The sequence below is a fragment of the Genypterus blacodes genome, unplaced genomic scaffold, assembly GCF_046128005.1.
Source record: "Genypterus blacodes isolate CSIRO-AG114 ecotype Tasmania unplaced genomic scaffold, CSIRO-AGI_Gbla_v1 ptg000058l_1, whole genome shotgun sequence".
NCBI classification, from domain to species: domain Eukaryota; kingdom Metazoa; phylum Chordata; class Actinopteri; order Ophidiiformes; family Ophidiidae; genus Genypterus; species Genypterus blacodes.
In genome coordinates this window covers 5826755-5853506 of record NW_027466870.1, presented here as the reverse complement: position 1 = coordinate 5853506, position 26752 = coordinate 5826755, and the positions used below count along the sequence as shown (strand labels likewise).

Sequence of the window (26752 nt, the reverse complement as noted above, 5' to 3'; positions counted from 1 at the left end):
AAATCAAACAATGTTCAGTCACTTAGGTTTCCTCCTAGACTGCAGAGAGTGTAGAGAGAGACGCACGGAGAGAGACGCAGGGTTGGGGGATTGGGGAGGAGAAGAGAGAGAGAGAGGGGTGTATCAGACCGCAGCTGTGAGAGTAATTATGTGCTCAGAAATGTGATCATTTGTAATGAATAATGAATCGATGGCTGAGATAGACTAGCAATGTTTGGCAACCTGCATAAAAGCATGCATTGTGGGAGAGCAGAATTAGGTACAATAAGCCCCTCCTATGTGAGTCCAGTGTGGGAGACTTAGAGACTTAAAGGATAGATTGGGATTTTTTTAAGTCTATTCTGAATTAATACTCACTGTCCATATGCACACTGAATGAGATATTAGTCGCAATAATCCTTCTTCCATTCAGTACTGGCCGTGAGGAGTTCCTTTTCTCTGTGACCACACTGTTACAAACCCCAGCCAAATTCCAGGCTTCTTACTGTGCAAAAAATGTAACCAAAGCTAAAATGGGGCTTCAGCTGGAACCCACTTATTTTAATCAAGTGATGCTTTTAAAAAGTCATTCTGAAACCACCCTCGACTCCTGTTTCCCTGGACTTCATTGCTGAACTGTAAGGAAAGGATATGTCCTCGTACTCAAATATCCAATCTGCTGCCAGTCTACGGAAAATACGCAAGGAAAAAAACATAGATGCAAAATATATGTCTTTTTCTTCTTTCCCCTTGTGTTTATGTTTCCATGGTGTGTGAGGCTTTGGGCTCTAAAACAATTGCACTTCAGGGATAAATAAAGTTGGATTAAATTAAATGCAAACAAACTTCAATTAAGGCAATAAATAAATAGGTTAAATAAATACGCTTACAGAGCTACAGAGCCTGATCACATGACTGCTAATTTATTTATTCTGCCAGAGGGTAAACATTATATTTGGAGTAGGTAAGGTGTCCTGTATATTCTGTGACTCACAGGATCCTATCAGAGTGAATGTGTAGGGCCTGAATTGTGCTTTAATCAGTACAGACAAATAACCAGAATATTGAGTGCATGTAATGTAAACATAGTGTGTGTGTGTGGCACTTGATAATAATACAACTGCAACACTACATCATTATAATATCCAGGGACCTTTTTTGATGCAGTAGATTGTAATTTGGTGTGTGTGTGTGTGTGTGTGTGTGTGTGTGTGTGTGTGTGTGTGTGTGTGTGTGTGTGTGTGTGTGTGTGTGTGTGTGTGTGTGTCTGACCTCCTGTATAGTTCTTGAGCCAGGGAAATGGAGGTTGTAGTCCTTCTGGGCCTCACGGTGACTGATTACAAGCAGGAAGGTCTGGTTTAGCGAATCCTGGAGAGCACTAAACACAGAAAAAGAGAAATAAATGAGAGAAAGGTGAGCAAAAAATGTAATGTAATGTAACATATGGGGGAAAAAAGCGACACAGAAGGAGAAGAGGGGCGAAAGAAAAACAAACACTATTGCCAAGAGCAGCGTGAGTCAAACACAGGGCAAGCAGGAACTTGTCGGCGAGTGGTAGACTGCAGAGCCGGAGGGAGGCAGCCCGCTGCTGTGCCTCCTCTCGGGGGCCAGTCACCCACTTCCCCGGCTGTGCCTTAACAAGCCTGGCCGGAGCGCCGCTCAGCACAGCAGGAGGCGGTCGCTGAGGCCACCTGCACAGGAACAGCACGGGGTCCCTTTCAATCTGCTCTTATTGCAAACAAGCCAGGTGGTAATGGTTTAAACAAAGACAGGTAAACGCTGCGCTTCCTCGGCTCCGACCCCACCCGAGGTCTCCAGCGCTGCGGGGATGATGTGGTGATGTGCGACGCGGTGAGTGAGGTAGCAGCACACGCAACCAATTTCATCTTCAAGCCAAAAAAATATAAAGAATTGCAACTGTGAGGCGCTACCTCTTAAGCAGATGCTGCTGGATTACGGCAATATTTAGCTACTTTACTGAAATATGGCACTATTATTATTATTGACACATTCAAATTCATTGGGATTTTTCAATACCAACCATAAATTGAGAAGGTATTAACTATCTAAATCACTTTTAATTAAAAAAGAAAATTCACTCGCAGCATTTGACGACGGCACATTTCGATCAAAATTTTTTAGATTCCTCTTAAGAGTTTAAGAGGAAGGAGAAGTTTTTGTGACTTGCATCAGAAAATACAAGATGACCATCAAATGTGAGTGGGACAGAAAAGGCAGGTACAACTGAAGAGGTCACACTGGTTTGGTCCATCAAAGCCTCACAGTGAAGGTCAGGCATGACATCACTGAGACAGGTGACCCTGACGGAGCAGAACGTCTGGTCCGGTCCGGTTCTGTATCCGTCTCACTTTGGTGCAACAACAGAGGACATGAGCCACGTAAAAGCAGACACTTTGTCTCCTGCACGTCGAGAGGACAGAGGAGGAGGAGGGAGGAATCAACTTTTGGAAGCTTCATTTACAATAAGCTGTGAGGTTAAGTAGCGTTTTGAGCAAACGCCGGGTCTGTGAGACTGAATATCAATGGGAGGCTTAAGGGCCAAGGCAGGCACTTAATCAGGGCTCAGAACCCAAGGAGAGGAGGAAGAGTTGAGAGAAAGAGAGGGATGGGGGAATTAATATGTAGCACACACATTAATTATGCAATCACAGCCTTAATCTGTGCAGATCTGGACGAGCTTATGTTAACAGAAGCTCAAATTTACTGTAATGACAGCATATTTACATTGACTAAAACTACGAAATCAATATGTAAATGTAATGTTTGTTGTAGCTAACTGGGGAAGATTGGAAATGTGTGGGGTGGGAAGGATGGATGCATATGTAATAGGGCTGAGCAGAAGGGGTGAGAGAGAGAGAGAATGAGAGTGTGTGTGTGTGAATGAGAGAGCAAGAGAGAGAGAGAGAGCAAGAGAGAGAGAGAGAGAGAGAGAGAGAGAGAGAGAGAGAGAGAACTCAGGACTCAGGACTCATAAATACGGCTCTAGCTAATATCATTATGATTTTGTTTGGACACAATCCCAGGCTGCTGCTGGCAGGCAACTCGACTCCTAAACAGACAGAGATAGAGGGTAAACTGAGTGGAAGTGTTACTCTGTCCTTCCAAGCAAAGAAGGAACGTCTTAGCAGTCATTCATGGCAGGACGACGAGCCATTTGGTGGCTGTGTGGGTGGGGAGTTCTGTTCAAGATTTACTTTGAAAAACTGGAGCGCTCGGAAAAAAGTATAAATATAGCAAATGAACGCGTTGGAAAGGGAGAAAGCTGCCAGTCATAATGAGTCACCGCCGCGCTCCCTGTCACTAACCATCTGTCTGAGGAGGTCTGCTAGTGCACATATAAACACAGCAGATACAGCCTTGTTTTAGGTGTAATATCGCTGCTGCGTCTCGACTCCATGTTTTCTAAGGAGCTGTCTCTCTGAGAGCAGCGGGCCCCTCAAAGCGTCGGAGTGCGGATGTCTCGGTGTTTGCTTCTGCCTTCAGAGCTCTCTTTCTCTCTCTCAACACACACGCTCTGTGACATCTAGGTCGGCGCGCAACATCTCTGGAAGCACTTGACATGGCATAAGGGTGCAGGGGAGGAAAATGTCATTTAACTTTATGGACAGAGAAAATGGAGCATTTTGTAGGGGAGAGGAGCGGGCTAAACAGATTGGTTTCATTCTGAGGTAAGCCCATCGCCTCCGCTGTGAGTCCCCACGGCACAGAGCAGACTCTAGACCTTATTAAACTAGCACTGCCAGACACACACACACACTCAATGTGATATACGCCTGCAAAACACAAATACCCATACACACAGACTCCCACATGCACAAGCTCCCCAGCCTCTCACACATGACTCACAACCTGTGTGTGTGAGATTCAACCACCTCAAAACACTCACACACACACAGAATACATGCAGACTGTCTTGCGTCTAAAACAGAGGAGGTCCAAGGGCACACCCGGTTCTTCTTACCTCCTCCACATTTTGCACCGACAGCAGAGCAGCAGGATGCGAAACAGTTCGGGCTCTGCTCTGTTTTGCTCTGCCATCTTGTCCCAAAGTTAATCAGCATGTTTCACCATTAGACACTTTCCATCAGGGCCGCCTTAACCAGCCGGCAAGCTAACTCCCTAAAGCATCTGTTTCACTGCGACGGGCAAACTGACACACCGTGGCGGAGAGGGGATGGACGGGAAGCCGCGAGGCGAACGCACCGCGCCGAAGGGATCCTCGTTTTTTTTTTGCAATTTCAAATTTCTTTTTGAGAGTTGAGATCAAAATAGCTTTTGGTCGGCCGTGCACGCTTCCTGAAGGGAAGGAGGGCAGCATAAATGAAGAAGAAAACAGAGTACAGTAAAATATTCATTAGGCCTTCATCACTAATGCAAGAGATTAGCTCCTCCTCAACACCCTCCTGTATTCACAAGCACAAAGACGCTTCTTTAAGTCAAGCTTTAACACTGCAGCATTCAGCTCTGATCACACTCACAACTCAATAACTAACGGGGGAGAAACTCATGGCTCGGTGGAGAATTTCCCAAAGAATCAAATGTTTATTTCTCATCATATTTACCTGGAGATGAGAGATGACCATCTTTGAAACGATGATTTACAAGAAATATGGGGAGAAATGTTAAATTCCATACAATCCAATACAAGAGCCTTGCTCTCTTCTAGTTTACCTTTGTAGGCTAAAATCATCACTTTCCACTGTCCAAGTCATGTTGATTGAGCTCTATGGCTATTTTGAATTAGTATTAAAATGTAGAATTTATATTAAATTTGTATTCGCATTTCGTTTCAAATATCACTCTGACAGACAATCTGCTCACACGAGTGAACAGAACAGAATTTCTTTGCCCCCTGTTCATATGTCTTTAGGGTTATGGTTACGTGGGGGGGGGGGGGGGGGGGGGGGTCAGGTTACAAATACCAGGATATAATCCTACAAAGAGGTACGACATTTAGGTTCACATGACAGTGAGTGACCAATAACATCCTTGGATCCGTTAACTTAGAGGCCAAACCACACATATGCATTAAAAAGTATAAAGTTCAGATGAGCTCAGTTCTCTTAAAGCATTGTGCCTTCAGTTGGTGCTGTAGTGAAAATCTTCCCTCTCTGCACGCCTAGTGGATCTGGAGGCCTTGCACTGAGCTCTGCCTACTGCAACAAATTTGCACACAAATGGTGTGTGTACTGTGGATAAGTAGTGTGTGACCACAGTTTATCTTTAATGCAGGCCAACAGCTCGTCTGGACGCACTACAGGAGACGGCTCCCACGGTCCCACCTACTCCGTGAACTGTCACCTATCGTCTCCCAGCGTGACAGCAGGGTCACCGTGAACACACACACACACACACACACACACACACACACACACACACACACACACACACACACACACACACACACACACACACACACACACACACACACACACACACACACACACACACACACACACACACACACACACACACACACACACACACACACACACACACACACACACACACACACAAGCCCTCCCCGCGCCATTCAGCCCTGTCCGCCACCAAAATAGCTGACACAGGATAATGAGCTCCTGACACCCAAAATAATATCGATAACACTTGGAGAAATGGCAACGGCGCTGCTAAAAAAGACACAGCAGCTACCGGGGGAGTGAGAAGATGAAGAGAAGGAGAGAAGAGAGCGAGGGAGGGAGGTCTAGTGAGATGAGGGCCATTAGCTGCCCACACAATATCACTACAACTTAGCCTAACTAGCAGGCAAAGCGGCAAACTGCCAAATGACTTCTTTTTTGCGAGGGGTTCTGCTGAGATGCGGCCGCTCGCTTGGCTGCTAACATGAGGAAACGGTGGGAAAGCAAAGTCATTTTAATTTTGAATCCAATGTCAACAGCCCAAAACAAACCGGGGCCTGGGACAAACCCTGGCTGCTACAAGAGAGACGATAAACAACTCAGAGAGGAATGTTACTGAATTAAACTAATTCAAACGCTATCACAGAATGCTGCACCGATAAGGATTAAGGTGTAGATATGAATAAAATATTCAAATGATGGCGGAAATTTGTGACATGACGGATAAACTACTATTGATGGCCTCTAGTTTGCATAATTAGGATTAGGATTAAAAGGATTAATGAACATTTATAGTTGTGATTTGCTTGAAGAACAACGGTCCCAAATAGGTTCCCGAGTTTTATTTTTATTTAAATCTCCCTCTGTTATTAAACGCTCATCTGTGACATTACGAAAAATGTTTCCGTCGTTGCTGCGTAATTATCAGACGGACAGGTTTCTGAACAATCGTGCGTAGATACTTAGGAGAGAGACTGTGTTCATGCCTTTACCTTCCTCAGCGAGCCGAGCGCCGTCTCTAATCCTCACATACGCCGACACCCGGCATACACGCATACAGACGCAGGATGAGCATATCTGTACATAAACCGCTCCAGCTACACACATAATACAAAATAAAACAAGTAAAAAAATACAAAAACATGTCTGCACACACAGTATGTTACAAACACACGCACACACACACTCTCACACAAATGTCTAGTCCGGCGCTTTTATCGCCAAATCAAACTAAATACGGTCTTTGTTATCTGTACATGCAGGTGCAATGAGGTGAGGAATAAGCCCATTATGGGAGATATCCTCCTCAAGATGATGTTTACCCCGCCATGATGAAATGAAGATCCGCATTCATCTGCCACCTGTGATTGTATTACCGCGACGCCTTTACTCTGAGCAGCCTGACATTTCGGAAGGAAAGGTTGCTAATACCGCCGCGCTTTCACTAAGACGAGCAGCCCAACCTGTGGATGGAGAACAGGCTTAATGGACCTTTGTCACCCAATCTCCCTCGTCACCGGGTTCTATCACTAATGTGACAGACCGGCACGGGAGGGGAGAAGGACAACGTGATAAATATATAGTGTGGGTGGATTTCACACACACACACACACACACACACACACACACACACACACACACACACACACACACACACACACACACACACACACACACACACACACACACACACACACACACACACACACACACACACACACACAGTCTCTGAAGAATATGATATAAAACAACCTTTGGCGAGCAACTATGTTCGGAGGAAAGATACAAACAAGGGAGAGAAAATGAGTATTTACACAACAGTGGGCGGAGGAGGCCGGAGGCTTTCCTTTCAAAATGTCACAATGGATGTGAGGAGATGAATGTGCGCAGGCAGGTCAAATGTCTCTTAATATACCAATGAAAATGTCATTTGGAGGCCGGATTCTTGAAGCAACAGCTCCATAAATGAACATACACTGCCACCTTGTGTTTACTGGTAAGAACTACACCCGAGCTGGTAAATCTTAGTATTCGTGTTAAAAGATGACAGGGAGAAAGGAAATATTTATCAGGAGTTCAGACACAGACTTAAGACTTGCTGGATTATAGGTGATGATAGGTGATCATACCTGTTTTTGCTGGTACTGGCAGTAGGGGCAATGTCGGGGGTCAGGACGTACAGGCTGTTGTTCTTGGGCAGGTGCAAACTTCTCAGCACCGTCTGATCATGCACACACATACACACACACACACACACAGACACAGGGATGTGTCAGTGGAAACAAAGACGAATAGATGCACTGGTAATGGAGAGATTTAAGATCCCAGCAAACCCCATTTTACCATGAAGGCGACACAAATACAAACACACAATATCAGCACAGTAAGATGCCTTTGTATGAACTTTACAGATGGCATAGAACTCTAAATGTTGGTGTTAACGCAGGATCATCCAGGAGATGCACTGTGATCAGCTTCTATTTATAACATAACATTTATAATAAGGCTATTCACTCACACTATCGGATACGTCGCCACTCTTCCACCCCTTGAGCTGCATTTTGGACACTGGAACAGCGAGCTCTGTCTCCAGGATTTGTTTAATTTCTCCTGTGAATAGCAAACAGAAACAAGGGATACAAAATAAAAATGGGCTTTACAGCTTCGACCACAAGATGGCAGATTGTGCACGTCAGTATTTGTGAGGGGGAGGGGGGGCTCACCGACTGTGCTGCCCTCCTCCAACACCAGCTCTATAGAGCGTTGTCTGTACTCCACCCTGAAGTTGAGCATCCGAGGCTGACGCTCTACAATGAGTCTGGAGGGAGGGACGACGGGGCAGAAGGCTGAAGTCGAGGACGACGGAGGGGAGGAGGACGAAGATGAAGAGGAGGGCAGAGGAGGAGCTACGCCTCCCGCTGCCGCGTCGGCTGCTTCTGATTGGTTGAGAGGTCCGACGACGTTGGCCTGACTGGCCTGACTGGCCTGACTGGCCTCACTGGAAAAGGAACTGCACAGATGTGACAAAGTTAGAGATGATCTGGAAACTGAAGAACACAAAGGACTAACACACACAGTAACACACACACACACATAGAGAAGAGAAGCAACATCCAGACAGCAATAGATCCAGTTTATGTCTTTTCAATCACTGGAAAAGCAAAGGACAGAATGCTTTCCCCTCTTCCCTTTAGACCACACAGCCGTTATTCTTTCTGTTTCTTTGTCTTTGCTCCATGCCAAGTGTAGGACGCAGCGTCCCCATGCCATAGGAAAAGCATTTTTCGAACCCTGACCCCAAACAATGGCCGGTCTTTGTTCCACCAAACATAACAGAGGAGGAGAGAGCAGAATTCCACTCTCACTGGCTTTCACAAAGCCTGCATTTCATTTGTCCCACACATTAGAGAAGCAAAGACTCTACAATGTTGATTGACCATCGACAGCCTCAAGTCTCCACAAGCAGGCTAGGACAACAAGATGGGGGATGAACCCAAAGTAATGTCTGTCTGTTCTGCAGGTAACCTTTGATGTTTGCCTTTGATTTCCTATGTTGGATATTTTGAAATGCATCACCCACTCAAGGCAAAAAAAAAAAAAACGTACTCAGCACAACACAAAAATGCAAAAGACATTATTCCAAAAAGAACACAATCCTCAAACCTTCCCTTGAGTCTGGTGTGAGCGCTCAGTAAGCAGAGCAGACACTGAATGAACTCTCACCGAAGTTGGCACAGTAACTCTGGAGGCCGTTAAATCGTCTGTTGTTACTGTTTGGGCATAGTTCCCTGCTGCCCTACATCTAGATGGCACTGTGGCCCTGTGCAGTGCAGAAGGTGTTCCCAAGCACTAAACACTTCACTCAATACCAGGGCAGGTTCACAGGGGATTCAACGTGTTTATTAAGTTCTGCCAGGAAGAAAGATGCCCTGAGGAGAGGAGGCAGGTTACTGATCAACAAGACCAGCCTCTTAAGATTCTCAACTCGCTAACTAAAAAAAGGACTTTTGGGGGGCAGGGGGGGGGCCATTTTAGACTGAACGTTGGCGTGGCCCCCATCTGGCTCCAGCTCAGGCCACGTCACTGGGGTCTGTTTACTGGGCAAGGCCAGCTTACTCAGGCCAGTGCCAGCCACTTAGTAAATGTATTGGTGGCTGGTCACACTGCCAGCCGGCCTCCATTCACAGCAATGTGTGCCCTTAAGAAAGGCCGGCGATCTTCTCATGGCCCAAAGGCCTTCAGCACGCTCGAGCACATGCATGTATGTGCACACATGTACACAAGTGTGTACACAAAATAAAACGGTTTCGCGGAACACTTCCAGCTCGAGTGGGTTCACGTCAGCTCTGTGCATTCATGAGTGTCAACTAACGGTTGAATCAGAGTGAAGCCACAAAGCCTCTTACACAAACCTTTTCAATTTAGAAACTGTGTACAACTTCACTCTTGGCACAGAAGTTCCCTGCAGTTCCAGTATCTTATTATTCCTCCATCCAGCAGCACAACTGAATAGGAAACATAGCAGGACCTCCACACCAACGTGTAGTGTGTATGTGGGTCTGATCTGGTGTTATGTACAGGCAGACAGACAGGCCAGGACATATGGACATATGACTCCTAACCATTCTGCACAAATCAAAAAGTATACAACCCATGTGTCACCACAGTGTCAGCGCAGTAAGATGCATGTGCCTTCATGCATGCGTCTCCTTCAGCCTGGACATTCTTAGGTTAAAGTCAAAGTCATGCAGAGCAGCATCTTTCCTTGTGCACGATCATTACACCAAAACAGCACCAAAACAGTATTCATATCAGAGCACAGTGGCTCTTAACTCAAGCAGTTTGTATACGGATAAAACATGCAGCATTCAGACACACAGCACGTGACTGTGAGATTGTGTCTGTGGTCAGGACGATAGCAGGAAAGACACACTCTTGACCCTCTATCTCTTCACTAAATGCTGATCACACCCTAGTACAGAAGTCAAGCTCACCAAAACATAGGCTATAATAACAAGATGTACAAGTGCTCATGCATTTGTAAATAACACTCACAGATGACTTATTCATCTGTGTTTCTAGCTGATCTGGGCTTTTTGTTGCTTACTTCAAGCAGCATTCACTAATGCCGAGTGTTTATCTTACACTTTTGTCTGTAATTCACAGTGTGTGTGTGTGTGTGTGTGTGTGTGTGTGTGTGTGTGTGTGTGTGTGTGTGTGTGTGTGTGTGTGTGTGTGTGTGTGTGTGTGTGTGTGTGTGTGTGTGTGTGTGTGTGTGTGTGTGTGTGTGTGTGGTATTACCTCTGCAAGATCCCATTCTCCTGTGGTATCACTCCATTGATGGCTGCCTGTGATGACAGTGAGAGTAAATGTCAGACACACACCTTTGGGTCACATTATATTATCACTAGTCAAATCTTACCTACTGCAAAAACAAACATTTTCACGTCATCACTGTACAGCAGCAAGCATCAAAGTGGAACATGTTTGACACAGTTAACACAGCATGACATCATCCTCATAACACATCAGCAGTGCAGCTCAGATTTTCCAGCCAAGTTGGGAATGAAGACGCACAGTAGGAAATGAGCTGGAACAAAGAGCAACACCGCCACGGGTTTGTACATCTTCAAATTACATTAAAGACATAACCTGTTATGAATCAACTCCTAATCAAAATGAATCCAAATCAATGACTGACTGATAAAACACAGCTGACACGGCATTACCTAGTTACACATTGTCTGGCTCTGATGGTGAGCCCAGGACATGAACCTGCTCTTTACTGAGGAAAAAGGGAACAGAACGTCCTGAGGCCGGCAGTCAAAAGATCATAACAAAGAACAAACAACTCTTTCACAAATCAAAAAGTGGTGGTGGTAATGTTAAACCTACTGTAAGCGTCGGGACAAGCCAGTTATTCAACGGTCTGCACATTTGGAAATGAGACGACGGAGAGTATAAACAAGCTGTGGAGGAGACCACAGGACGGACCCTGAAGGTCCCGCAGCCGCAGCAGCACCGCGGGTCGACCGTGGCAGTGAATAAGATGATGAGGATGATGAGGATGATGAGGATGAGGATGTCCTTAGATGAATTTATCAACATGCCGACATGGATACATGGGGCACTTCAGGTATTTTCTTGTCATGTATTAAACAGCTTTAATTTGATATGGAAACAAAAGCTAGAGTGTGTTTGGGATCTTCCATTTCAGATGCTCATGTTTGCATTTGACATACAGAATCATATCCTAGTGTTTCTGAAAGGAAAGGTAGACACAATTATGGAGTACAATCAGGCCAAACATCAACCAATCATGACTTAACTAGTTAAATGCCATTGAAATGTTGTAAATCCTAAAAGCTGTTTGTGTGATGAAATATTTGTGTCTAGTTGATCTTAGGTTGACACGTTCACACACGTTCAGGATGGAGCGATCATTCATGGAGGGAACAAAGGGAAGACAAACGCATGAGGATTTCCACCACCACCAGCATGTTCTGAGCTTTTGTTTGAATCACCGGCGGCTGCATGGATCTCTCTTGAACCCTGGCTGCACTAGAATGAGCACAATATGAAAGCTGAAGCTAGTTCTGTCTCTAATCACGAATCATTTATGTATAATAGAGTTTTTGTCTTGAATTTCATCTATGTTAGTCTGCGGTTGATTCATGGTCAACAGCATTTTCAAATTATTTCATTTTCCTTTATTGTGTTCTCTTGAAAACATAGGTTACGGTTTGAATTAAAGAATGAAGACTTTGGGTGCATCATTCCATGGGTGGGTGATTGTATACGGTAGGTTAGCAGGGAGTTTGGTAGCTCTGGAGCGCAAGATGACGTTTTCCCTTCCTTCCAGAAATCTGGTGACAAAAATAACTAACACGTCTCATCACTGAATATACTCGACTCCATCACAGCCAGCAAGTCTGAAGGTCTCGTCAAGCTGCATTGGTTAAAGGTCATTAAAGGGTTTTAAACTGCAGAGAGGATAAAACACTAAAACAGGAACAACAAATATGGGCTCGCATAATGAGACACTAGACATGTGTCCTGCTTTTCTGTCTTTTCTTACTGGGAGTGTCAGGGTTACATAACACACACTTATTTTGTCCTAATACTTTCAGTTTAATCATTTTTCCCCCTGTCTTTCATCTGTTCTTATTACTTTCCTCTCCATATTACAAAAACCACAACCAGCTCATGCAGAGGAAGTGCAAGTCATCAGCTTTCCAGGTGCAGTGAGTCCAGGCTCCAGTATCTGTCCTGCCTCTGCTTTGAGATTCTGCCAGTGCCACACTAAATATAGATCGACCCCCCCCACCTTCTAATATGCATTTCTCTTTAAAGGGCTCCTTGCTTCTCTGACTCATCATGAGTTAACACAAAAACCTGGCAGGATCTCTGTGCACCTTAGTGTTAACACTTGACTCACTCTCACACACCTCCCTCAGGATACACCCTCTGTCAAAGCCGCCCCGGGTGCTGGTGTCAAAGCCAGTGTCTGATGAATGACATATGCAGGGTGAATGAGGAGGTAATGTGGCAGAGTGAGTGGCTGGACGTTAGCGGCACCCTGGACTGTGAAGACTGAGCCTGAGCCTGAGTCTGTCAAAAGGGCATTGACCAAAGCGGGGAGCTAATGAACTTACCACTAAATCCCAGTTATTAAGCTCCAGCAGAGTGATCGCTTCTGCTATGTTGTCAATCCCGGTGCAGGCCTGTAAGAGGAAACAAGGAGAAGAACAAATGAGGACAGAATGGGGCATTGTTTGTGTGAGCTGTTCACACACACACCTACAACAACAATAGTGGAATCGGTGACTGCTTTCAGAAATACCTCCAACATGTAATTACCAACAATCTTTCACGTCACAATGCATACTGCTCTATAGAGCCGCTGAGCATTCGCTGATGGAACGAAGCAAAATAAATAAACACCAAACCAGGGACTGTCTTATGTTGAACCAGTGTGTCTACAGGTTAGTATGGATTCAACAAGCACCTTTTACTGTGAGGAGCCTGAACACATCTAACAAGTTAGCACAACCAACACAACCTGGCCATGACTAAATGCTGGGTTAAGGAACCGACCCTCCCCCTATCATACCTGCAGTCCAGCCTGATACTCAACTGATGCATCATAAGGCTCACTGCCTCTGTTCTGTGATCTTTGACATAACTTTTTAGGAGAAGGAGATTCTAAATGTTACCCCTAGAAGTTTAAACACAGGAGGAGGGGAATTCATAAAGCACAGAGGCAGATTTAACATGTAACCAAGTTCCCTCCTTCATGAATGCCTGTAAATGACCATCTGCAGGTTGTGTTAGCTATAAAAGAAACATGTGTCAAGCAAAAATAAAGAAGGCAGCCTGACAGGGAACTGCAGCCTGACAGAGCAGAAGGGAAGCACATCCCTCCACCATCATGTCTCTGCATGCGTCAACTGTGACATCAGGCTGTCATGATAGGAGGGTGCTAGGATGCCTCCATTCAAGTTCACCTTCAGTGTCAACTGTGACTTCATTCATGATGTCATTAACAACTGCTGCATCATTTATGACATTGACAACAGTGACATCATTCCTGATCTCAGTAACATAATGTCATTATGGGGGGGCTAAAGTGGTTTCAATCAAGTCGCCACTTCTTTGGTAATGCAAATTTAAAAAAAAATAAAAAATGTAGATTAAATCAGACACCTTATACAAATGCTGGAGCCCTGAACAATGTTAATGTCAGGTTTGGAGGCGCTAAGGGAATGGAACTCGCTGTATTGACATACAAACATCAACACGTGTACACACTCTCTCCAATAGTAGTATAAAATAATATATATGAGAAAGATACAAGAAGATAAGATTGTGAGACTTGATTTGATCTCTGGAGCATTTGAGTGGAGATGCCCTTCCTCGAGCATTAGCGTCCTCGCTCTGGCTCTCTGTGATGCACTGGGCTCTGTATAGTTACACTTGATTGTTATGAATTCCCACCAAAATCTACCCTAAAACAATAGGAGCTCAGTGTTGGATCTTGACTGCACAAACTGGTGTATTTTCTTCAGAGGATAGGACAGCTATGAGAGGAACTACAGTATGTGAACGTTTGTAGCTGGGTTTGATCATGGATGTGTGGCGTGACAAGTAGGAGATAGGAGTGAGTTGTCAAGGATCTAAATAAGTAACCTAAATAAGATTCCAGTTGATATGGCTGCAAACAAAATGAGGTGGGATATTTATTGCTATCCCGTATGAAAGAGGGAGACTGAGGCTACGTTCACCTTACAGGCTGAAGAGGCCCAAATACCATTGTCTTCATTGAATGGCAGCTGAATTGAAACATTCTAGTACAGGATACTAACTGGAAATAAAGAGAAACTAAAGGTGAACTGGTCATTTCCCACTCCTTTGCCTTCAACATCTTTTATTCATTTTTCAATCACCTTCTGATACACATTACCACTTAGACTTGACTTAGATTTTTCCCTGCTTCATCACACACGATTTTGATCTTTGCTTTTTTTTTTTTTTAAGGAAATGTATACAGTAAAATGATTTTGATGTAAAAGTGTGGTAAAATGAAGAATTATGCAGCAGCACTAAAAAAAAAAGCTGTGTTTGTTTAAATTCCCATTGAACTCAAAAACCTGGAGGGATTGTTCTGGCCTACATATGACACAGGGGGAAAAAAACATTTGATTTCCTAAGATCACATTTGAGCCATGGTGACTTCAGCTTTTGTTCATGTGAATCATGCTTTTGTTGAATCAGCACACATGTGGCCTTTTAGTTTAGAGCTGTGCTTAGATAAAGGTCACTCACCAACATTAATGTCAACCAACAATGAGTTTTACTGTGGTATTATAGCAGCAGTGGATCGTCTTTACTCTCAAGTGTTAACTCCTCTTATATTCCCAAATTAATGGTACAAGTATCAGATGTTGAGTCACCTGCACATCAAACATTTGCTCTGGCAGATGTTTTGTTTAGTTAAGAGTGACACATGCACTCATCCAAAGAGCCTTATATCTGAAACTGCACTTATTGATTTAAACAAACCAATGAGAATGGAATGAAATGAGATTCTGTTCTAGGTACCAAGATAACAGGAGACTAACGTGAGGACACTGAGCCCCATTTTGTGCCCACATACACAATTCATTAACCCCTAAATGTGTTGAATGTGAATTTCAGTTGACTAACCTGTACTAGAGAAGCATTCCCTTCCATAAACCCCCTGACATAATAATACATAATGTACTTTTTAACGTGGACAGTAATCTCAGTGCATCTCCCTGCTCGGTGACTCCATTTCTCTACTACCAATGTGTAAACAAGCTGACAGTTAAGCTTCTAGGGCTCATAACAGTTACATTAACCTCATCGGTCCGGTTACTAAACGTACAAACTGGCCATAATTGACTTCCACTACACTGTCTAGCGGGATTACCGGCATCCCGTGGCCGGTATGTCCCCGTTAGTGAGCTCGCCGCTAATAACAGCTCAGTGTTTCAGTTAGCAAGTTGCCAGTTTGTTAGCTCGGCGTGCTAACCACAGGCAGCGAAGCTCAGCCCGGCTCTGTGCGCTGCTGACAGCGAGACAATGCGACAGGCAGCACACAGGTTCGGTGTCTAACTCGCGGAATGTGCGGACACGAACAGAAACCCACCTGAAAGTCCGCCAGAATCATTTCTCTGTCCATGTTGCTATCACCGCTGTCGGAGGCCATGGCAATGACTGGCTAAAAGCTTCTTCCACTGGCTCGCGTCGCTCTCACGCCTCAAACAGGGACACTAAATATAAATAAAAAAGACTTTGGTCAGGGTTGTCGCCGAGTAAAAGGTTGGCGAACAACAAGAATTGAACTTTATCGGGTTTTACCGGGCTCAGATAACTACAATTCTGTGAACTAATCCTACAGTGTTCAGTTATCTCTTATCATTATTGTTACTAGTCCATTGCTTTACGGCTAACGTAAAGTGACTGTAGCTGCCGTGAATCCCCGGCTAGAGGACGCGATGCGTGTTTTTTTCTGGCATTTGTCTTTATCTGGTTTCTCTTACAGCCTGACGCGTGTGAACAGACGACAGATCAGATTTACGTCTCCCACATTAATATTCGGATTGTTTCCATACAGTTACAACACTCGGACACCACGACATATGACATTAATTGTATAGTTTGTGTCGTTTAGTCTTCTATTTGTATGTATTTTGAAACTGGAGTGAGGAATAGATAGTGACGTGTGTAATCTGTAGTTATCTATGAATTTACATTTAGATATTGTGGAATCCTCTAATAAATGAAACCATGACTACGGCTAGCCCTGTCACGCTGGGGACGTGGGGTGATCGTTAATGTTGTTTTTCTTGCCAAACGATCGGAGATTTAAATGTTAATCTATTGATGCATCCTATACACCGCCTATATTCATCTAGCTAAAATACAGCCTTGCATCAACAAAACGCAAATCGTTAAACGCACCATGTAGTGAGTCTTAACTTAGAGCGAAGTTGGTTTGACCTCGGCAGATCACAATCTTAAAGTGCATAGTAGATTTGTTAGACCTTCTATACTACAGTACATTGGTTCTCTACTTTGCAGCAGCTCTCCCTCCACTGGCAGGAGGTGACGATATCTCTACCTACAGCCTGGAGGAGAGAGACATCAGCCTATATGATGCTCCTTGGTATTTTGACCTCACAAAGTCAAATCAACTTTTCCAAACTTGGCTCTGCATTGAAAGTCTCCCACATGTGTGATTCAATAAACATGTCTGATTACCAGCACCTTTAGGAATCATGACATTAATGCCCGGATCAGAATTTGTTATCTTAAATGATAAATAGCACTTGATATGAATACTTTTCTGTTGAACTAGAAGTTTTGAACTGCTTTATTGCATCATATTATATATATATTATTTTATTTTCTATTTTTGTATGTAAGGCATTGTGACCCTTGGCTGCAAACCAATCCCACTCTGAGAGATGACAAGATATTTTGGTCTCATGTGTATTCTCACACTCATTCAGGCTGGATGTTGTATATAACATCTTTATTTTGACTGGATATCGCTTATGAGAGAAAGCAGGTGCCCATCATTCTTGGTGTGACTCGCTTTTCTCGGTGTACAGTGCCATCAGTTGAACGGCCGCATGTCTGCACTTCCATCGCTAGGGGGCGGTATGGTAAAGGGAAACAGATTTACACAAGAGAAGCCCGGTCGTCTCTTCTGGGCTTTGAGATTTGTGAATATAAATAAAGACATAGCGGTCAGATCATAAAACAAACTCACCCACGGTGGAATGTCGCTGAATTCAAACCTCTACGTGACGCAGGCATCACCGTCGCGTCGCAGCAGCAGCATCAGGCTTTGCACCAATGGCTTCTCTGCCAAAAAGTTCCCTTCATGCTGTCCAGTCCCGCCTATCGTTCTGTTATCCAATCATCTCATCTCACAGTTTCTGGTAACAATTTCAAAATCATACGCCAAAGCCAAACAGTCGGGGCTTTGAAACAAACACCCCGCTTCCTAGATTCCACGTTGCAGCTTCAGATGATCCATCTCTTGCGATGTTAATGAGGATATCCCGGAGGCAGTCGATGAACTATGTTTGGACATATGGACTAGAGTTTGAAACAAAGTGGATCGGACATCGCTGTAGCCATGGTTTGATGCTGGGGGACCATCGTTGACACGGTAAGACTATTGATGCTAATACAAACAAGCCTCCTCGCTGACATTGGGATCGATACGCAGCTTCGATCCGCTTTATACGAACAGGAAGAAGGAGGCTTTCTGCCGCTGATGCTTTACGCTGCAGATACCTCTACTTCAAACACACACACACACACACACACACACACACACACACACACACACACACACACACACACACACACAAATAGTCTAATGCTATTTACATACGAGCAATATCGTGAAAATGAGCGGGAAATGCCTATGGATGACATCGTATCTCTTGATAATGACACATGCGCACAATTGTCACATGTTTATTTATTTGCAGCCTATTCGCAGCCTTCGAGTCGACCGGAGCAAATGACGCGCACACGGCCGATGACATTTCATTTCATAGCCTGCGATCATAAATGAGCTTTATGTTGGCTGCTTATCATTTCAATATCCTTTAAGGTCATTTCTGACGCGTCTGTGCAGCCTTAACTAATATAAGCGTCTGCTCCAGGATCGCCAGTAAGCTGTAAGGATAATAAGAGCGCCACAGAGTCAATGTGCCCTGACTAAATATACTAAATATGGCTGTTTCTGGTAACAAGTGTCACCAACATCATAAATAAACTCCAGTCTCATGCAGGCAGCAGTATGTGTGTGTGTTTACAGCCTGCAGATGTTTTGTGTTCATACTTTTCGACGTTTTGCTTCACAAGCTGCCACTAAAACTCATTTTAGAGTTTTACAAAAGCAGTATTCCTCCCTCTGTGCACAGAATGAGCACAAACTAAAACGCGCTGTGGCTGCACAGGCAATGAAGTCAATAGAGGGCCTCTCCTTATTATAAAATGCACTGTTCTGTTGCACTGGGTGGAGCAGAGTCAAAATGGAAAATAAAAACATTTTCCATAATCTTAAATCCACCTTTTTGGCTTCACAGCAAATGTTGTGAACACATCCCAGCCCTTCTGGGGTTTGTTGGTAGGCCCATGTGGCATATGAGAAAGAGCTGTGGAAGTTGGATTATGTGAGATCAGCCAGTTTAGTTCCTCATAAATCCTTGAGGTGTATCTGAAATGCTACTTTTGCTAGCAGAGAAATGCTAATACAAATGCTAACCGACGTCATGTTGCCAACATGTGACACCTACAATAAATGAAAGTTTGGATGAGGCCTTTTTCTTAGGTCACGCCTGGTATAGGAAAGGCGGTGCTTGTAGACCTTATATCTGGAAAACACCATGCCCTTCTTCCTGTTAAACACACCATTGTTTCTTCTTTGTTCATAAGAATGGCTGAGGGCTCACAAACTGACAATCTCTGCAATGCCTCTGCCAGAGGAGATCTACCCCAAGTATTGCTTTTGCTGGAAAATGGAGCGGATATCAATGGATATAACAAATATGGCAGAACTGCATTGCAGGTTGGTCTAAACTTTCTCTTTCTAATGACTTTGTGTCAATGTGGATTAGTATAAAGGTAATTGTTCATACTGAATCATCTTATTGCTAAGAAGATCCCTCAGATTCATTTGTTGTGTAATATTAGTTTGTTTTTGTTGTATTTGGGAGAGTATAAGTCATGATCAGAATTTATTTTTACATTATTTTGTTAACTATACTTCCTTATAATGAAGAAGTCAAATAGTAGGAAGCCTGTTGTCAGGTATAAAATAAGTTAAATGAGCAGTTTACTGAACTTACCAAAAAAAGTTGATCAGAACTGTGTAGAATAATACCAGTATGTATTATTGAGCTCAAGTTTAATGGGAATTATTATGCCAGTAGAAAAAACCATGATATGTTAACTTTACAGCACTAATTTCTTGTGTCCAGATAAATTAGCTTGAAACCTTATTTTCACACAAGAAACAGGAAACAAAAATAAATCTGAAAGCAAACTAACACAAAAAAAAGTGTTTTCAAGTTGATTTATTGTGTCTCTGTATAGTTTACAGTTTATTTTGTTATTATTGCTTTATTTTGATTAATAGTTCATAATTCATAGAAAGCTTTCTTTCACAGTCCAGCAATAATGACAATATGTGGTTTCTATATGTAAATATTTCAACATATAATGTGTGTAAATGCATATAAAACCTGGTGTTAAAGGAGGATGCATGTATAAGTCGTGAAAAAGAGAAGCAATGGGACAGTTTCTCAAAATGGAGAAAATGGTGGCTGGACTTTTTCTGTGAGTTCCATGACACATTACATTTACAACAGCTATAATAATAATAATAGTAATAATAATAATAATAATAATAATAATAATAAGTCATCTATACATAAGGTATCTATACTTTTTCTTTTCTTTTTCTTTACCTGATAATAATCATTAGGAGTAGAAGTAGAAGTTGTTGTTGTAGCAGCAGCAGTAAAAGTAATACTGCATGGTGCTGGTGCGGGGGAAGGGTTAGTCAGAGAAATGAACCCCAAACACACACACAGAATGAGGAAGATGAGTGAAAGAAAGCGTCTGCTAAATGACCGTAATGTAATGTAACGTAATGTAATGTAATGAATGCAGCCGCAAAAAATAGAGGTGAATAGACATATTCATGCAGGATGCAACATTCATCAAACTGAAACCATGAAACCACAGTCAAGCACCTTATGAGAAGCATGTTAAAGCTTTTACCTGGCGAGGGGAGTTGGAGTGTGTTTCCGGTTTTGGGTAGAGTAACACGCAGGAGGATTTTTCATCTCGGATAATAAAGTGAGAATATTCAGAATCGCTTTATTCGCCAGTTAACACTCAAGAGGAATTTGCTCTGGTGCAGCATGTTTGGAATGAACACGCAGCCTCACGTCCTTATATTAATATCCTAATATGTAGCCTTCCTCTCCTCCATCCTCCTCTTCCTCCCCGCGCAGGTTGTGAAGCTGGGGGCCCCCGCTGTGGCCGAGGCCCTGCTCAAAGCTGGGGCAAGGCCCAACCTGCGGGACCCCGTCTGCGGTTTGACCGTGATGCACGACGCCGCGCGGGAAGGCTTCGCGGACATGGTGCTCGTGCTGCTCGCGTACGGGGCCAACGTGAATCTCGTAGACACGCGCGGGAACCTGCCGCTGCACCTGGCCGCCCGCGAGGGACACCTGGAGGCGGTGAAACTGCTGATCGGGAGCACCGCGGACCCCAGGAAGGCCAACGGGCTCGGATACACGGCCTGCCAGCTCGCGCTCGCCTACAACAAGCTGGACACTGCCGCATACATCACTGAGTATCTGAATCAATAATCGATGTGATTGGTTTTATACACAGTACTGAATTATTCGCGCTCTATCTTGACAACATTTTAAGTGCACTTGTTTTCGAAATAAAATAGTTTGTGCGCGTGGTGTTGTTAGCTTCGATCATTTTGATCAAAATGCTCAAAATGATCGAAATGAATTGAGCATATAAACTTTGAGAATGACGGCAAATTTATGTAATTTTGTAATTTTTTTTATGTGTTTCAATCAAAAGTTGTAAAAGCGCAACTAACCAGATTGGCAAAAATTGAAGGCCCTGTGTCTGAATGCTGGGTAAGGAGCCTACTAAGGTCACGGTTACCCAGAGCAACAGAGCTTCAGGTGTAAGATGTTTAAGCTTCTATGTGTTAATCGATCTATCGTCTGTCATTTGGATTGATTTCATGTAATTTTGGCTTTGCTGTGATTCGCCTTTTAATCTCCCTGCTCTCTAGTCTCTCTCTCCCACTCTGTGATAACCAAGCATTGCCCACATTGTTGTGTGTCAGGCCTAGAAACGAAACAAACAAACAGTTGTATAACTATTCAACATCAGAAACAAGAAGGTCTGATTTGAGCTTATAATGTTCGACTCGTTCATATCAGAGCTACTGTATAACAAACGGTTAACTGGTGGCGAATGGGGGGCGGGGTTACACAAATGAAAATAAACAAACACAATTCCCTCGTGTCTTTGATTGATAAACAATTTGAGGAATGCTCACACAATTGTATCCAATCGTTCAGGAGAACGAACAGGAATATAACATCAGTAAATATTAATCTACTCCCAAGATATCAACATTGACGTCATACTAGCCGTGCACGCGCTGGTTCTCTTCATATAATTTGTGGATTTAAAAACAAATATATGAACATGATCATATTCGTCTTCGTAATGAATATTGTTCATATATATGTTCAATATATTAAACATTCTCTAAATATTTTTGGGAATAGTTTAATAATAATATTTTTTTTAATGCAATGAGCTCAGATACATGCAGGTGTGTGTGTGCAGTGGTGTCCTCTGATGGAACAAAAGTAAGACATGTCTCCTTCCTTCGTCCTTTTTTCTAATCTGTTGTGAGAGTGTGTGGGCGAGAAAGGGGGACCGCAAAACAGACAAAGTGTATTTCTCGTCATATACGCTCATCTCGTTTGCCGTTAAAAGGAGACGAACAAAAAAAAGTACAAAGAATATTACTTCGATATAAATAACATTTATTTTATTCGCTGTGAGTGTGTGAATATGGTATGTGTGAGTGCGTATTAGTTTACATTCAAAAGAAGAAAGAAGACTTGTGAAATCACTTACAGGCGTAACTGGAGTCCGACGTTCCGTGAAGGCCGCACAGCTGCGCCTGTTAATCTTTAATGCCATTCTCTAGCAAGAGAACATGACTGCTTCAGTGTATTTTAGTGTCTGTCCCTATCAATTCTCTTAATGCTATTAATTCTCCGCATGGTCCTGGCTGTCCTCTCCCTCTTTGTGATGTATAGGGCTATATCACTATATACTCCTGTAAGCCTTACAGGGATAGATGAGGTGATATAGTTTCATGATTAGTAAGCCATCTTTTGAAAAACATGTGACTCAATTCAAAACAACAGTGATTTGACTGTGGGTTTTTACAAGGTGGGACTGGGAGCACATTTCAATTTTAAAGAGTCAGTGGTATTGGCACACACACACACACACACACACACACACACACACACACACACACACCTCTCTTCACATAGCAACGGCATAGCATACTGTGGGAGTATCAAAACATATGTGAATTGTTTGTGGATGAGTCTGATACTTTCAGGCTTCAACACGGCCCTGCCAAACTCACTTGACTCGTCAATATAGTCAGACGATTGTACGCATAAATTCATCCCCACATCCTTGCAGTTCTTCCTGCCTGTTAAGGTTTTGCCAGCTTCTTCAGCACATCGCTCCTCCAGGGGAAAAATGGGAAAAATGCCGCATTGTTTTCCTTGCAGTGTCAGGTGGGGTTCCCATTGCCAGCACTCCCCCGGATTTTTCTGAGAAATCTTGCATGAAGTTCAAGCGTGCATGGAGCACTGATGCAGGATAAAGCAGTTGGTTACTTATCTGCAGTGGCAGACTGTAGCTCAGGGTTCGGCCTGGCTGACAACATGGATGGCTCAAATTCCACATCACAGAAAATATTTCTGTGGTAAAGCTCAGAACATCACCTCTGGTTTCAGATCCGCAGGGAAAGCTTATTCACGTAGTCAGGAATCTGGTGAATGTTAGGTGTTTTCCCAGGGTTGGAATCTTATCCCAGCATCCAGAGCGTTGCTATAATAGATCCTCAATGGACCATTAACAGTCTTTGATGGGACATGTGAGGCAGAATGGTTTCTCAGTGAAATGTGGGCCAAAGCTGCTTTCACTGATCCACTCAGATCTAGTGAAGCTGCTCCTGTGATGAAGTGTTTGTATCTCAGCCTTAGGAGGAAGAACACGTACATTACCTCTTCCCTTTCTTTGCTACGTTACTTCCTGCTTTAGCTTCCGCACTGTTGTGACAACTGTTTCATCGATGAATCATGTTTGGAGGAAAGTGGTGCCTGTAAAAAGACGACAACATGTCATTCATTCTATGGAGATACTGTATTTAGCTGAGCTACTGAAGCATGTGATCTTTAACACTCTACCTGCTGAGCTCTTCTCTTTCCAGTTGTTGATCCTATCTACCGATTCAAACGCCAGTTCAGTTCATTTCTGGTCAGTCAGTTAGTTAATTTGATCTGCGAGCTCCTTCTTGCCCCACAGCCTCCATTTTAGAAAAACAGCCTAGCTAAGTAACCCAGGCTAATGCTGAGCTAAATGCTCGACATGGCTTTATACTTTCATACAAACATGTATTATACTGTTTACTTTTATATCTGGATACCCTTTTCTTTACCCTTTTCTTTGACATAACAGTTTATCTGACGTGGAGAAATTTTACTTGACAAGCAATGAGCATTTAGTTTGTGTAAAAAAAAAAAACATTTAGCACCCACACACACACACACACGCACACACAGACAGACAGACAGACAGACAGACAGACAGACAGACAGACACACAGACAGACAGACAGACAGACAGACAGACAGACAGACAGACACACACACACACACACACACGCACACACAGGTCCTGAATTGAGTGTGTGTGGTTCATTCTTCTGGAATTGTTGTCTGTCCTGAATGAATGGGCCAATTGTTCAAAAAAAGTAAAAAAAAAAAATCATCATCAAACCATGGGAGGCAGATGTACACGGGCTGCAACCAATACAACATGTGTGGATCTGTAGGAACATGGGATTATTCAGAATAACCTGCAAAGGTTCACTTCAATCAGCATGTTAGTGATCTTCCTGTATGCAAGCTGTAGAGGAAAACACACTGTGGAACAATAAAGGAATATAATATACAACATATAGGATTATATAGAGAATACAGGTGAACCCCTCAGTCTACAGTGTCTGACCCCCGTGTGGGCCTGTGTTGTGGTCCAGCCTTGGACAGGGTGGGCTGGAGCTGCGTCGTGTTCCTGGGCGGGGGGATCTGAAGGGGGGGCTGGTCCAACATCGCCTGGCCTCCAATACGCGAGGAGTTGTACCTATATAAGGCAAAGGAGGACACAAAGGAACGGGGATTGGCTGGAGGAGTGTGAGGAGCGGGCACGGGCACGGGCCGGTGAACGCGCGCGCGCGCGCGCACGTTCACACACACACATACGTGAAACACCTGAAGTAAGCATTCTGTTGTCTTTACGTGATCTCGATTTGTCTTTGAAAATGAAAATCCACAGTTAAATCCACACTTAATCTAAATTTTATTTATTCTTTTTGACTTGTGAGTTTTATATTTTCCTTTGCCGCTCCTCCGCTTGATTTTCGCTGCTTCGTTATGTATTTTGGAATAAAAGGGACAGTGTGAAACATTGTAACGCTGATATTTTCTATTATTTGGTTCTGCGTTGTCTGTAATTATCTGCACCGCACCGTCTAATTAGTCTTGAAATGTGTTTCCCTCTATTTACGAAATATTTATTCATTTAAAAAAAAGTAGGTGGTAAAACAACATTGAAATAACGCAAAAATAAATACTTCAAAATGAACAATAATCAAGGGCAAATTATATTCAAAGCATTTCCCCCAGATGTAAACATCTACTGCAGACTTTAGTTCTTCGTCCTGGTGTTGTTTGCTAGTGCCATCTATCTGCCACAGAACGCAATAATACGGAGCCGTTTCTGGGCCTTGTGACCAAGAATCGAAGGCCCTGAAGGCAGCACTGTTCTTGGTTTATCGGCAGCGCGTTTGAAAAGACGTCAATTCACATGAGATTTTTTTTTTTTTAAATCATCCTTAACATTTTCTTATTTTCCCTTTTGTACTCAAGTGCATTCTGGATGTTTTTTAACGGGCTACAAAAGACACATTAACTTTGTTTAACGCAGTTGAAATAAAAGCAAACGCTCAATGGGGTACCAACCTTCAATACTATTCCTCTTCCAGAGTCCACACATGCGGCGGGAAACGGGCTTCAGCAAGTCCGCGTATGAAGAACAAAGATATACTCCAATATCTCAACTATAAAGTGTGGGTGTGCGAGTCCCTTTTCGTTCACGGAGGACCTGATCCGGGAGAGCAGGCGGGTTCCGGCGCCCTCTCGCTGCAGACACGGAGCCCCGCATGAGCTAGACTGACCTACTCGGACCAGGTTTGGAGCAGAGCGTAAATCACCATGGCAACATACCTCAGCGTGAAGTCCTGAAAAGTCGGACTCAAAGTCAGGTGAACGTGATTACATCCCAGATTTAAAGAGGCAGGATTTTGCCTTGTGAGGATCTTTACAAAATACATATGATGGGACTTTAAGAATCTCAACTGAATGTAGTTTATTGAAATAGGATGACGTAGAAGGACACACTATATAATGACGTCTGGATCCCGGTTGGCTGGAGGATGGAGAGGACAGGAGGAGGGTGAGAGACAGAGGAGGTTCCATACAGGCACTTGGTAGAGGGCTGGGGTTTAAGGTGGTCGCTCTCCCAAACATATAGGAAACTCCATTGAGAGCAGAACTATCTGAAGCTGTGTGATGAAGTGATAGAACTCTGGGTCAGGTCAGATCAGGTCATCACTGCATGCAACATGAGCTTTCTGATCAGGGTTAGCAACAATACAGCAACAACTTCATAGCTAATAAGGCACAATGTGTAGTAAATAAATCACACTATTTTCTGTTGTGATGTCTATTTATTATTTGCCTGTAGTACATAGCATATGCATATTTATGCTTACAAACAAGGTAAAGTCCATCCACACACAGACACAAACATACATATGAGCAAACTTTGCTATTCAAACCTGTAATTGACAAAAATCCACCCTAAAATAACTTCTTTTTTGTTTTTAAATCTAACTGCGTAGCTCTTTGTGCAGCTGC

General features: G+C 43.4%; 2 protein-coding genes across 3 annotated transcripts in view; one reads left to right on the top strand and one right to left on the bottom strand.

Annotated features, from left to right (window-relative positions):
- Positions 1-17677, bottom strand: part of faf1 (Fas (TNFRSF6) associated factor 1) — a 55654-nt gene extending 37977 nt beyond the window's left edge. Inside the window, exons 1-8 of one of the 2 annotated variants that reach the window (XM_076153215.1) lie at positions 17662-17677; positions 16033-16156; positions 13016-13084; positions 10662-10708; positions 8084-8370; positions 7879-7970; positions 7490-7581; positions 1252-1357 (exon numbers count right to left, since the gene is read on the bottom strand). In XM_076153215.1, the coding sequence (XP_076009330.1) occupies positions 1252-1357; positions 7490-7581; positions 7879-7970; positions 8084-8370; positions 10662-10708; positions 13016-13084; positions 16033-16092 (753 nt within the window). In that variant the 5' untranslated portion in view covers positions 16093-16156; positions 17662-17677. Of the gene's footprint in view, positions 1-1251; positions 1358-7489; positions 7582-7878; positions 7971-8083; positions 8371-10661; positions 10709-13015; positions 13085-16032; positions 16157-16244; positions 16334-17661 lie in introns of those variants that run through there. The other variant, XM_076153214.1, reaches the window with a different exon arrangement.
- A 48-nt stretch (positions 17678-17725) lies between these two features.
- On the top strand, positions 17726-21970 carry cdkn2c (cyclin-dependent kinase inhibitor 2C (p18, inhibits CDK4)). The gene is made up of 3 exons (XM_076153216.1): positions 17726-18066; positions 19347-19479; positions 20933-21970. Exons 2-3 carry the CDS (start codon positions 19348-19350, stop codon positions 21290-21292), a joined length of 492 nt encoding a protein of 163 aa, XP_076009331.1. The 5' UTR covers positions 17726-18066; position 19347; the 3' UTR covers positions 21293-21970.
- Positions 21971-26752: the final 4782 nt, after the last annotated feature.